Here is a 14,285-nt window from a genome sequence, read left to right on the forward strand (position 1 = left end):
TAAGATTTCTTGACGTATCCCACATGCACGAGGAATATTTCACCTGGGACCTGCGGAAGGTGCAACAACTTATCTTTTTTTTCTTTGTAAGCGCATTGACGAGCCAAAACATTATGAACACTCCGAGGTTGAATGCCTCCTGGTAGTGGTGCGGCCACGTGACCCAGTAAGGAAAAAAAACAAGCAGAAGGGAGACGAATGGGCGGTCATTACAGCGAAGATACGGGCCGCAAATGCAGACATCCATTGATGCAAGCGGTTTTGACAAAGGGGACATTGATGTGGCGCTTCGGCTTGTAACGAGAATCTCTAAATCGGTGAAGCTGAACGCCTGCTGTATTGCGTGAGTACCAATGGAAAGTGGTTGAAGGACAGTGAAACCACTAGTAGGCCGTAAGGTTTCATCACAAAACGTATGGGTCGGAGGATCCCCACTGTGTAATCCAGGATAGGCAGCTATCTGTGGCAGATCTGACGACAGAGTACAATGCTGGTGAAGGTGTTCCGGAGTACACTGTTCAAAGCCATTGTTGAACACCGAGCTCCACATCACGCGACCCCTATGTGTCCCTCTATTGACCCGACGACATCGTCAGCTATGATTGCAGTGGGCACAGCATAACTGAGTTTCCACCGTGGATCAATAGAAACGTGTCGCCTATCGAATGAATCGCATTTCTTGTTATATCAGGGCGATGACTGTCAGAGGCAGTCATCCAGGCGAATCGCTTTACGAAACATGCACCGCGCCATATATGCAGGCTGGTAAGGGCAGAATTATGCTATGGCGGTACAATCAGTTGGGCCCACACGGCATCTGTGGTGGTAATCGAAGGAATCATAACAGCAGTGGACTACATGAACATATTTCGGACCACCTGCATAGCTTCATGCTTGAACACACTCCCTGCGGCGATGACATTTTCCAGCATGATAACTTTCCGTGTTGCAGTGTCACAATCTGATGCAGTGTTTTGAGGGTCTATTACAGTGAACTCCCATTGATGTCTTGGCCCGCAAATGAGCCTGATCTACGCCCATTGGAACACACATCGGGAGCCAGCTGCGTGACCGTAAACCACCATCCCGTAATCTGCGCGAACTGCTTGATCTGTGTGTAACATCTACTGCCACATTCTTCTTGAATCCTTTCAAGGACCTGTAGACACGATGCAAAGCAGAATATAGGTTGTACTGCGTTTGAAAAGTGGAACAGCGCACTATTAAACAGTTGGCCATAATCGTTTTGGCTCATCGGTGTACATATTTTATACTCCTATTTTTCTGACATGTTACACAGCCTTGGGTTCTCCTCACTATTGATACATACGACAAATAGTACATCTAATATAAGTGCTCTAATAAGCGTCGTCCTCTTGTATGTGGTATGCTGTTGCCTTTGTCCATTCTTTGAACTAGCTTGCCCAGTCATTTGAAGGGTCACCGACAGGTTAACACGGATTCCGAACAACGGTGCAGCGTTGTATTTTTCGCTTTAACGAACATTGCTACCGGTGAAACAGTCCAAAATTACTGGAGCTCGAGCCGAGGACTTTTTCGTGCATAACCTGGCCCCTTATTAATAAGCCACTGATCTAAAATTATGAAATGGAGCGACCTGGAGAAGATGGTGATGGTGGTGGTGGTGGCTATGAGCAATCGCTGCCGAGAGAAAAAAAAGGCTTCTCCTACGATGTATCCGACCGTCTAAATATACGATGATCTTGATTATTGTCCGTCCCTGGTAGCTGAGTGGTCAGCGCGACGGAATGTCATGCCTAACGGGCCGGGTTCGAATCCCGTCTGCGTCGGAGATTTTCTCCGCTCAGGGACTGGGTGTTGTGTTGTCCTTATCATTTCATCCCCATCGACACGCAAGTCGCCGAAGTGGCGTCAATTCCAAAGACTTGCACCAGGCGAACAGTCTACCCGACGGGAGGCCCTAGCCACACGGCATTTCCATTTCCATCATTATGCATTTGAACAAAGATCTCTGCCTCCGGAATAGAATAACTTTGATACAGCTAGGAAGAAAAGTCTAAGCACAAGCTGTGTAACGTTGTTAGACAACTACTGAACGTGCTGGTTGGGAAAGTAATTCGAAAGCAGATGTTTACAGACGGAATGTAACACCAACAGAGGGTTCGTTAATGTCAGGATGAGTCAAAGGAGAGAGCAGTTCATGGGGAGAACCTGTATTGGAAAGAAAATTCAAGTAGTGGTGTGCCCAGATCCACTGCAATCAATGTTAATGTGAAGTGAAAGACACAACTTAATTTTGAAGACCTAGAAATCCCGAGACAGTTCGTCAAATTCTGAAAAACCAACCGTCAGGCTTCCTTCGTGGCTATTACAGGAACCTTTTAGTTGATGTTCAAGCACATAAATCATTGATGGCTCGATTCGTAAGGATCTGATACAGACTATCATCACTTCACAGCATAAATGTAAGTAATTCATGTGCCCGAATAGAGGACAACAGCTATGATGCAAAATGCAGAATCATTAGTCTGTGGTTAAGTTTTAGTTTTCAAGGTGGCGACGGTCATGGTGCTTGGTGTAACTATGGCTTCTGTGTTCCTTGGGGATGTGTAGCAAATGGTGTTTACTCCGCATATTGCAGTAAGAGGAGATGTTTTGAGTGTCTGTGGATGAATCCCATGGCTTTGGTCTTAATCGTGGTACATGACAAAACGTACATGACACGCTTCCGAAACCAGCGTGCTTCTGCACCTGCCAGTGTTGCGTTTTCAAATCGACTGGAATATGATTGCGCCTCTGTCTAAAAACTAGAGTTGGTAAGAAAATGACCCATTGGCTCTAACAAATTTGAGGTAACGACTATACAGTTACACTTTAGGTGACATCGTTTCGTCGGAAGGAAAAAATTGCGATCTCTTATTAACTCTCTGCACGGAAGCATACGGGGATCCGAACACACTATGAGGAACTGAGCACTAGGTGTCAGGAGAGACGGACCCGCCACTATGAAAGGAGGCAGGGAGCACTGCGTTGTCAGAGAAGCAGTAACAGCAGAGAGCTCAGCGGCTTCGGACGTGGAGTATTCATTGGATGTCACCTGAGTAACAAATCGACTAGGGACATGTCAACCCTAAAGCTACCCAAGTTGACTGTCGGTGACGTGACTGAGGTGTAAATGCAAAGGAATAACCAGATGTAAACCCAGACCAGGGAGACCTCGAACTGACGGACAGGGGGAGCCAATGAGCGTTGAAGGGTTGCAGGGGGTGGGACAAAAGTTGCATGAAATGAGCGGAAGAGATCACTCGCGAGTTCCAAAGCGCTACCCACAGCTTAGCTAGCGCAATGAATGGGGCGGGTAGGGAGTTAAAATGAATGATGATGATTATTATTGGTTTGTGGGGCGCTCAACTGCGCGGTTATCAGCGCCCGTACAAACTCCTAACCTTTGCTCAGTCGTGCCACTTTCATGAACCACGATTAAATGATGAGGGCAACACAAACACCCAGTCATCTCGAGGCAGGTGAAAATCCCTCACCCCGCTGGGAATTGAAGCCAGGACCCCGTGCTCGGGAAGCGAGAACGCGACAGCGAGACCACTTGCAGAGGACTAAAATGAATGAGGTACAATGCCCGAGTAGCTCCTCTTAAGCGACAGATTTCTGTAGTCAGCGAGGTGTTGTGAAGAGCGGACGGCACTTGACAGTGGATGACTAAACGAGTGATTTCAAGCGATGAATAATGAAATATCTTTTGGCAATCTAATGGAAGCGTTAGGATTTGGTGAATGCCTGGAGAACGTCACCTGCCGAAAAGGCCAACAGAGCAACGGAGGAGGTGGATTTACGTTATAGATTGTTGCGTGGTTCCCTTATTGTGCTTACGAAATCGCTAAATACGTCAGGATATGAATAAATTTTGCAACATAATGCACAGTATAGAGTGAAGGAGCAGTTTGCAGACGATGATCGTGTCAGTGTGGCAAAGCACTGTGTCAAAGTAGCAGCTGCGAGGTAACGCTTCGTTGAAATTAACATTCCTGAAATGGACTGGCCTACCCGAAAGTCCCTACCCGAACCCAGTGGAACAATTTTGGGACGAATCAGAACGACTACTTCAGTCGAGATCCCAGCGTGCAATGTCACTACATTGTGTGGTTTCAGCTCTTGGGGAAGAGAGGGTTGCCGTTCCTCCACAAACATTGACACTTCAGTGAAAGTGTCCCCATCGGAGTTCAAACCGTGGAAAAGGCGAGGGGTGGACGCATCCCACAATGTCCACTAACAGGTGTCCGGATCTTTTTGATCAGATATACTGAAGAAGACATTGTCAAAGGCGTGATTTATTCACGGTGACTGTCCTCGTGTAGCTGGTCGCTTCACAACGTTCCGTCGACGGCAGGGCGGCGGTACGCCACTGCCATTAGCGCCCGTAGCTATTGAAGGTGATGCGGCCTTAACGGCGGAGCGGTCAGGGGCCTCGCGGCGTCCTTGTAACGAGCGGCCGCTGACGCGCCGACGTGTTTCCCGCTGAGGTCAGCCAGACCCCGCTCCGGGTGAAGTCCCCGCTGCAGCGACAGTGTCTCGCGTCTCGCAGTCCACGGCTGCTGGTTACGCTACTACTGATGGCACGGGTCGCAGCTGCGTGCCTGGCAGCGCAGCCTTCCGTGACAAATACCACGTTTCCCATTCGTCACGTGACTCAGCGCCGAGATTCAGAGTAGATTAGACATACTTTTTGATCCATAGTTTTATTACGAGAAGATCCTCAAGGATGCAGAGCGTCTCATAAAACAAGAATACCTAGCAATGTCCTTTCCACAGTAGTTGTTGTCTCCGGTCCTGAGACTGGTTTGATGCAGTTTTCCAGCCCACACTATCCTGTTGAACCCGCTTCCTGTATTAGAGCCTGTCCCTACACTTCGCCCATTCACAAACTGACCATTTTTACATGCCTAAGAGTGTGTCCTACCAACCGATCCCTTCTTTCAGTCAAGTTGTGCCGCAGTTGGTTAAATATTCTATAGATCATTTGAACGACTTTTTTATCGAAATTATATGGAACGAGTCAGTTTCCATAATATATGTGCACGATTAGTGTTCACATTAACAAACATTATCATTTTATTCCTACTCATGCAACTGAATTTGAAAACAAAACTTTTTCTACTGATTACCAGGTTATTACGTACAAATTCGCCAGTGGAGTAGGAGTCCAGGAGAAATAATTTGAAATTAGGTTTAAACCTTACTTCACTGCGTGTCAGACATTTTCCGGTGCTAAAATACATATCTGGACCTTCTAGCAGTCAAAGTGGAGTCACCCTAGAATCAACAAGATGAGCCATAACAACTTCGACGAAATCTACGTGGGAATCCATTCAAGATAAGTGCCAAAATTAATGACTTTTACAGTGACTTCATTATTTCCATTCTGACGATACCAGCCACAGTCAATAACTTTGTTGTTGCCCGATAAAGCGAACATATGCTGCGTAAGCAACATTATTAATCTGATTTCTAACTTACTTTGCAAGTGGTGGTATTGTTGAACGTTCAAAGCATTATGGGCACGGCCTCCAATCATCTGTCGCTTATGACGATCTAACGCGCCAATTGCACAGGGTTTGGCATTTTATTCCTCAGGAAGACCTCCAGTTGCTCAATCAGTCAACGTCAAGCCGAATAACTGTTTACATAGGGGCCAGAGGTGGACCACCGCGTTATTGACTTGCTCAGTTAATGAAGTTCTTACTCTTGAATAAATCACTCAGTTTTTCCGAAGCTTTAATCATTTGTTTGTATACGTACGTCACATATCTATAGGTTTCGGCCCCACTAGAGCAATTCTTTCGTGGACCTCATTTCTCTTCTGAATGTTTACATGGATCTTGAAAGACGCGTGAAACAATGAGTAATATTACGCGCATGATGCCCTAATTAACAGTATCGAAATCTAAATGTGCATTCAAAATACATGTCGTAGACAAATAGTTTTAACGATTTAACTATCACAAATAAATGCAAATTCTATTACTGCTTTAACAAATGTTACTCAGTGATGACACAAAATTGTCACGTCCTAGGAGCTAGAGATCGAGAGTTACGTATTCTCAAAGTATGGGGCGAAAATACTAATCTTATCAATGTAGAGCTGGCCACTAGGCATCACGGGCGCCAGTGTAAGAGGAGGTGGTAAGTATAGTGTTGTCAGTACCAAAGCAGAAAGACCAGAATGGGTAGGCGAGGAGAGTTCAGAGAATTCAAACTTGAACTAGTTATTAGATGTCACCCCAGTGAAAGTTCCATCAGCGGCATTTTAACCCTTTTAAAGCTACCCACATTGACTGTTTGTGATACAATTGTGAAATGGAAGTTCCACGGAACAACTATAGCTAAATCAAGACCAGGGAGACTGGGCACTGCAAGGCTGGAAGCGATTGACTGAGTGATAAATCAGGCTGTACCTTGTGGCAATGCGTTGGAACTGTTTGACACTGGCGAATGCCTTCAGAAAATTACCTGCCGTAATGTATAACGCCAATATTGAAGTTTGCAGATTGAGGTGTTATTGTATGGGCGTGTTTTCGTGTTTAGCCTGTGTTCACCTTACTGAGCTTAAGGAAACACTAAATACTTAAAAATACGACCACAGTTTCTAGCATTGTGTACTGCATACAGGAGATGAACAGTTCGTAGAGGATGATTGTTCGTATCAGCATGTCAGTGCACCCTTCCATAAAGCAACAAGCAATGCTTTGTGGAATATAACATTCATGAAATAGACTGGCTTGAGAAGAGTCCCGACTTGAACCCAATGTGTCACCTTTGGGATTAGTACGAATGTCGACTTCACTTTAGACCACAGCATCCAACCTTCGCTGCTTTCGGCTCTTGAGGAAAAATGGACTACCATTCCTCCACAGACATTCAACGAACTCACTAAACGTGTCGCCAGCAGAGTTAAAGCCGTCATAAAGGTGAAGGGTGGACACACTCCACATTAATGTCCACTAATAGGTGTTCGGCTGCTTTTAATCAGATAATGTACCTGTTCTCATCTAGGTGCCTCTCTAAGAGAGCTGCCATTATTTACTCTGCATCAAAATTTTGTGTTTCTGCTATACGTTACTATCGTCCAACGAGAATAATTTTCTGCACACAACACATACTCAGCATCCTATAGTGTTGTTCATCCTCTCTCTCAAATCGTTTACGAGAAATTAAAGCACTGGCGATCCTATTTCGCTTCCTTGGGGCAGACAGTACTGCGCCGCCATTCATGAGAACACACCAAGTGCCATCACCCCATCGCCCAGGAAGTTCATTCATTGGAAGAGGAGCCAAAATACGCTTACTCGTTTCTCGGCTTATCCATAGATACAGCGCGATACCCTCGGGCGAAAGGGTGGGTCAGTGATCAGCATCGTGGATTCTTAATTTAGTGACCAGTGTTGGAAAACCGATTATTTTCATTTATTTTATTTCATTTTTATTGTTTTCCTTTACGTACCCATGTCCGTAGAAGGTTATTACATGAATGTTTCTTATCAAAATAGATGATACAAGGGCGTTATATTAATTGTAAAATTACAACTGCATTTCACAGTAAGTGTCAGACATTTACTGTACAATATATTTGTATGAGGTATGTTGGGGGCTACAATCTTTTGAAATTCTTATACTCGGCTATTTGATCCTTGCATCATTTCTTATGTTAATTCTTACAGTTTATTCATATGTTTATTCTTCAGGAAGATCTGGTGCATTTCCGTGGATGATACTGGCCATAGAAACATTCGAAGCACAGATTTTCCGAACACCACAACCATCGCGTGAAAGCAGGTTTGCCGTAGGGACATTTCCTCGCACGAATCTCAATCGGGAAAGAAACGTCTTTAACACTGGTGAGCATTTCGCGCCAAACCATGCATAACGGATCACTTTTCTGAAAACTGTTGCTTGCAATTGATTATGAATCAAGATACACTACAGGAATTTCACCGAAAACAATTTGAAATAATTTTTTTTTTAAATTCATTCATCTGACATTAGTAGATGAGTGAGGGCACCGTTATGTCAGTATATACAGGAAAACATTAGTGCAGCAATCTTCCACGGACAGATACACTGGGTGATTATAATTCTACTTTCAAAACGCTGTGGAAATAATACTACTGGTCAGATTGACGTCAAATTGCAACGGAATATTATCGGAGAAGAGGGAAACCGTATGGTAGAAGAAGAAAAATAGTGTGAAAATTTATCAACAGACGGCGCTGTATGTGTCAGAATATCTAAATGAAAACACCTGTCATGGGCACGACCCACTGAAGTTGGTATTACTTGCTGGGTACACGGCTTTTCCTCCTTTAGCCGTGACTGTCTCATTGCAGGATTGCGCTCTACGTATAAAGCTGTATTACAAGAATGATGACTGTGCACAAGCCGCTCTGCAGAAGTTCCGCACACTGAAGGGTTTGAATAAAAGGCGTTGGTCCGATGACTGCCAAGGGTCTGGAGAAAATGATTCGGAAATTCGGAAAGACGGGTTCTTTTGGTGTGAAACCTGGTAGAGGGAGGAAACGAATTGATTCAGCAGTGGCCACAGCAGTGTAGGAGGAGACGAGTGGTGGTGTGGAAACGTGTAGTGCACGGAGAATTGCCCGAACATTGGACATACCCGTGACCACGATGCGTAAAATCCTACGAAACATCCTGCTTTTTCCTATTCATTCAAAATTACCCATGTGCACCAGTTGCTTCCTGCTGACCTGCCAGCAAGAGAGACCTTTGATTTAGTATTTCTTGCTCGCATGGAAGTGGACAATGATTGGACGTGGAAGATTTTGTGGACAGACGAAGCCCACTTCCATCTGACAGGATATGGCAATACACAGAATTGTCGAATGAGCAACGGAAAAGCCACTCGAAAATAACCAGTATCACTTCATCCTGAAAAGGTCACTGTGTGGTGTAGGTTTACGGAATCATTTATCACAGGGCCATATTTTTTCGAAGAGACAGGTGCTTCCGGTCCTGTTACCTCTACCGTCACTGGTAAGCGCTACGAGTGTCTTTTGCGCAACCACGTCATCCAAGCTATCCAACAGCGTGGATTTGTGGATGGGATCATTTTTATGCAAAATGGCGCACCTCTGCACACTGCAAATCCAGTTAAGCAGCTACTGAAGCGCCATTTCGAAACTGCTAGAATTATCAGCCGCCATTTCCCTACAGCCTGGCCCTCCCGATCACCTGATCTTAATCCGTGTGACTTCTGGTTGTGGTGCTATCTGAAATATAGTGTTCCGATTGCAACGTTAGCTGCATTGAAGGCACACATTGCGCAAAAGGTTCTGAACGGACCCCGGAAACAGTTCGATTAATTGTAGAACATGCTGTTTCTCGATTTCATCTTGTTGCAGGAAACTGTGGACAAGATATTTAACATGTTTTGCGCCAGTCACCGGAAATTAATAATCCGATTTCATTTTTACTGATGCTTTTTATGCGGTGTCTGGCCGCACGACAATTAAAAACCGATGTGAGTGATGCTTTATGCGGTTTTTGGCCTCGGGACGTTGCAGTCGTGGATGGGCTTACGTAACTAACAGGATGACACCTGTACACCCATGCACATTGAGTAGTACAGTTAGTTTAACGTCAAACGTACAAACTTACACCTTAGGCATCGTTGTATAATTCGTTTGTCTTTGTAGTCGACTACTATTAAATTATGATGGTTACAGCGCCATCTATTGATACATTTTGTAACTATATTTTTCTTCTGCCGTACGTTTCTTCCCTTCTCCAATAATATTCCGTTGAAATTTGAAGTCATCTTGACCAGTGGTGTTTCTACAGCGGTTTGAAAGTTTAATTATAACCACCCAGTATAAATGATAGGTCGGCCGGTGTGGCTGTGCGTTCTAGGCGCTTCAGTCCGGAACCACGCGACTGCTACAGTCGCAGTTCGATCCTGCCTCGGGCATGGATATATGTGATGTCCTTAGGTTAGCTAGGTTTAAGTAGTTCTAAGTTTTAGGGGACTGATGACCTCAGATGTTAAGTCCCATAGTGCTCACAAGGGACCCTCCCCATCACACCCCCCTCAGATTTAGCTATAAGTTGGCACAGTGGATAGGCCTTGAAAAACTGAACACATGTCAGTCGAGAAAGCAGGAAGACGTTGTGTGGAACTATGAAAAAAATAAATGAAATATACAAACAGTAGTCCATGCGCAAGATAGGCAACATCAAGGATAGCGTCAATTTAGGAGTGCCGTCGTCTCGTGGTTAGCGTGAGCAGCTGCGGAGCGAGAGGTCTTCCCTGGAGTGTAAAGTTTACTTTCCTTTTTTCGCAAAGTTATGATCTGTCCGTTCGTTCATTGACGTTTCTGTTCGCTGTAATAAGTTTAGTGTCTGTTTTGTGACCGCACCGCAAAATCGTGCGATTAGTAAACGAAAGGACGTGCCCCTCCAATGGGAACCGAAAACATTTGCTCGCAAGGTCATAGGTCAACCGATTCCTCCACAGGAAAACACGTCTGATGTATTCTATACGACACTGGTAACGGCATGTGCCTCACATGACAGGAATATGTTGTCGACCCACCTAACTTGCACACTTGGCGAATGGGTAAAAAGATTCTTCTACCTTGCCCTATTTAGGTTTTCTTGTGGATGTGATAATCACTCCCAAAAAAGTGATGAAAACATAAGAGTGTCACATAAACTGCAACAAATGAATGCAACAGTTTCACAGTTGTACAGTTTTCCCTGTGCTCTGTCAAAACTTATGTTTTTAACGTTTTCAAATTTTTCCGTGTGTAGACCGTCAAATCCTGCATATGTCCAAGCAAATCTGAACATGTCCTGGAATTTTGGAGAGCGAAGATGATTATGTGTGAGTGATTGAACTTTGATAATTGTCTGAAAATAAAAAATTAAACTTTTCACTCGAGGGAAGATATGAACCAAGGACCTCTCGTTCCGCAGCTACCTACGCTAACCACGGGACCACGGCACTCCTGAATTGACGCTATCCTTGATGTTGCCTATCTTGCGCATAAACTACTCAGTTTGTATATTTTGCTTATTTTTTTCATAGTTCCACATAACTTCTTCCTATTTTCTCGATTGATCTGTGTTCAGTTTTTCAAGGCCTATCCACTGTGCGAACTTATAACTAAAGTTGAGGGGGGTGCAATGGGCAGGTTCCCTAGTCAGAGCCATTTGAACCATTTATAAATGAAAAACAAAAATAAAGATAATAAAGGGAAAATTAAAAGCAAAATAAACCCAATAATGGGCAAAATTTAAAGAAAAATCTATGTCTCTCCACAACTTAGTCTGACGATATTGCTCGACAAAGGGCACATGAAGTACCTCGAAAATGGCTCAAAAATGCCTCAAAAACCGACTTTTTTTTCAGAAACAGTTGAGTATCTACCAACAAGCCGAGATACATGCTCGTTTATTTTGATTCCTCTTCCAAAGAGCGGGGTTTCTGGGGAAGCGAGTGATGGCACTTGCCGTGTTCAACACGTCAGAGGTCATAGAAGTTCGTTCCCTCGAGTCAACACACGGCACCAACGCAGCCGCGGGTACAGCGGGGCCGCGCGGGATTAGCCGAGCGGTCTGAGGCGCTGCAGTCATTGGCTGTGCGGCTGGTCCCGGCGGAGGTTCGAGTCCTCCCTCGGGCATAGGTGTGTGTGCTTGTCCTTAGGATAATTTAGGTTAAGTAGTGTGTAAGCTTAGGGACTGATGACCTTAGCAGTTAAGTCCCATAAAATTTCACACACATTTGAACATTTGATTTTTTGGTGCAGCGGGAGACAGTAGCTGGAGGCGCCGCGCCGGCTCACCTGTGAAGTCGCCGATGACGGCGATGCCGATGGAGTTCTTGTTGTAGCCGCGCGTGTGCGCGCCCTGCTTATGCCAGCCTCGCCCCTCGTACACGTTGCCGTCGCCTCCCACCAGGAACCTGCAACACGGCCGTACCTCTCAGTACCAAGCGCCAACTGGCCGGCGAGCCAAGTTAATGCCACACCTGCTATTGTACAAACAGAGGCAAAAGCTGTTATGCATATTAAAAACTGAAGTACAGGGTTATTTGCGAGCACCTCCAGGCTTTCAGAAGACAACTGCATAAAAACTAAGACGTACAGAAAAACATGTACCAGTGGCTACAGCGTCTCAAGTTTCGATGCGTAATATGCACTGTGGCACAGCTACGCTAGTGGACAGGTGTGCTGAAACCTTCCCCTCTCCTCTATATGTCTCTTTTGTTACTCAACCTTCCCTTCTACAATAACCTATGAAACCTTTCCTTAGCATTTCTATCTCTTGCTTAATAATAACAAATGAAATCTTCCCTTTGAAATTTATTCTCTTTCTCAATCTTCGCATATAAATTTAATTGCTGATTATTAAAAGTGATTTTCTGATTATTTCGACGAAACATAGAATGTGTCGTCGTCGTGGCCCTCAGTCGTTATCTGCAATAACCCAAAACTGTTCCTTACCTTTTTTTCTGTTACTGGATCGCCATCTGACTGCTACATCGAACTGCGACATGAATATACTTACTCTGGTTTACTATACTCTATTAACAGCTGGTGGGCTGTCATAATAAGTGGCTGTATTTATTACCAAAGCTGACATTCTTTAATAGCAAAGCTGACGTTATTCTTTAATTAATTTGTCTGAAGTTACGTAATTCACAGCTACACTTTTTCTTGACAACAATAAAATGTTTGCAAAGTTTTACGTTGATGGTTTTTGGGATGGATTATAATCAGTAATGCAACATTGCTGGCAAAAATTAATTATATTCTGAAAACGTTTCTTCAAATATTTACTGCTGGTAATGACATGATTTTACAAACGTTCAAATGGGACTTACTTTTTACAATAATCTTACAACTAGCATTGCGCAAACATACCTTCAGTAGTCTTGAGTTTCGCAAAGAAAATAATTCAATAATATTAGTTCCGCTTATGATAATAGTTAGCTGATGTCTTTGTACATCCGTTTATAATCTCTTGTAAATCATAGCTGGTGGCTGGCAGGCACACTGCTCGTCTCAACCTCTCGCTTCAGACCTGCTACCAACTCGCTTCACATCTCGCTTACTACTGACTTCCTACGAATCCTTAAGTGCGGTCTCTCCTGCCAACAACGCTTTCTGGTGCAGACAATCCCTGATACCATTACAAAATGTATCAATGCGCGGTCTTTCCCGCTCTTTTCTAAAATGTATCCATACGCGGTCTCTCCCGCCCTTTTTAAAATTATATCAATTTGCGGTCTCTCTTGCCAACAATATTTTGGTGCAGACATTCCCTGCTACCACAATTATTTCCAACATGACAAATATTAATTATTCCTACTTAATCCTACTAATAAAATATAAACATCTTTCATAAATTGTGGTTTGACAATTGAAATATACACGTCTTACAGTGTCAGAACATTTACACGACTCATCCGTTTTGTATTTTCGCATAGAATTTGATGGTGCCTACAGATAGTGTTTCGTAGCAGTTTATACCCAAACTGTCATGCAACCTATTTGATAATTAAATCTGCACCAACCAATAGTCGTAATCTAGTCTTTAACGTGGGATAAGAACTGCAAACATTATTCACTGCTACCAATGAGTGCACAGTCAATTACTCTGTTTCTCCTTTCTTTTTATCATGGTAAAGGGGATTGATTTTTCTGCAGTGCTGGGTGCTTTCTTTAGCTGGCTCAAGATAGGAACGTTAACGTAAAAGGACCAAGGTGTCAAATATATTCAGCACTTAAAGCAACACCGAGCAGGTAAAGAACGGGGAACTTACGATGTCCCATCTCTGCACATCAGGTGTAGGAGGGCAGCCTGCGTTCCATAAAACTGCATTGGATGAGACGCTGAAAGGGGTCCTTTTTGATGACAAAGATATCAGAGCCAAGTGACCTCCCTATTGTTCACAGTATTTCCATGAAGGAATGTCCGTTTAAATTGCAGTGAGAAGGACTCCAGCTGACCCACAGTAATTATTTTGGCGGAAGGCACATTTTCCTGTGCGTGTCTGCATGAAAACGTTTCGGCTTGGCTGGGGGTTAGAAGCCTGTGATATGGTGGGAAAGCTTTTCATCTTCTTTCCTGTATCACACCGTTATTGGTTAACCATGACAAAAACCCAAGAGTAGGAATTTGTTAAAATTGTTTATAAAATTATTATTGGTCTGATTTCGCAAGAGCCGGCCGCTGTGGCAGAACGGTTCTAGGCGCTTCAAGTCCGGAATCGC

General features: G+C 44.1%; 1 protein-coding gene across 1 annotated transcript in view; it reads right to left on the reverse strand.

Annotated features, from left to right (window-relative positions):
- LOC124622148 (peptidoglycan-recognition protein 2-like) overlaps nucleotides 1–14,285 on the reverse strand; it is a 96,316-nt gene that overhangs the window by 36,245 nt on the left and 45,786 nt on the right. The window contains exon 3 of the mRNA XM_047147786.1: nucleotides 11,853–11,971. Coding sequence (XP_047003742.1) covers nucleotides 11,853–11,971 — 119 coding nt within the window. The remainder of the gene's footprint in view (nucleotides 1–11,852; nucleotides 11,972–14,285) is intronic.

This window comes from Schistocerca americana, chromosome 1 (assembly GCF_021461395.2).
Source record: "Schistocerca americana isolate TAMUIC-IGC-003095 chromosome 1, iqSchAmer2.1, whole genome shotgun sequence".
Classification (NCBI taxonomy): domain Eukaryota; kingdom Metazoa; phylum Arthropoda; class Insecta; order Orthoptera; family Acrididae; genus Schistocerca; species Schistocerca americana.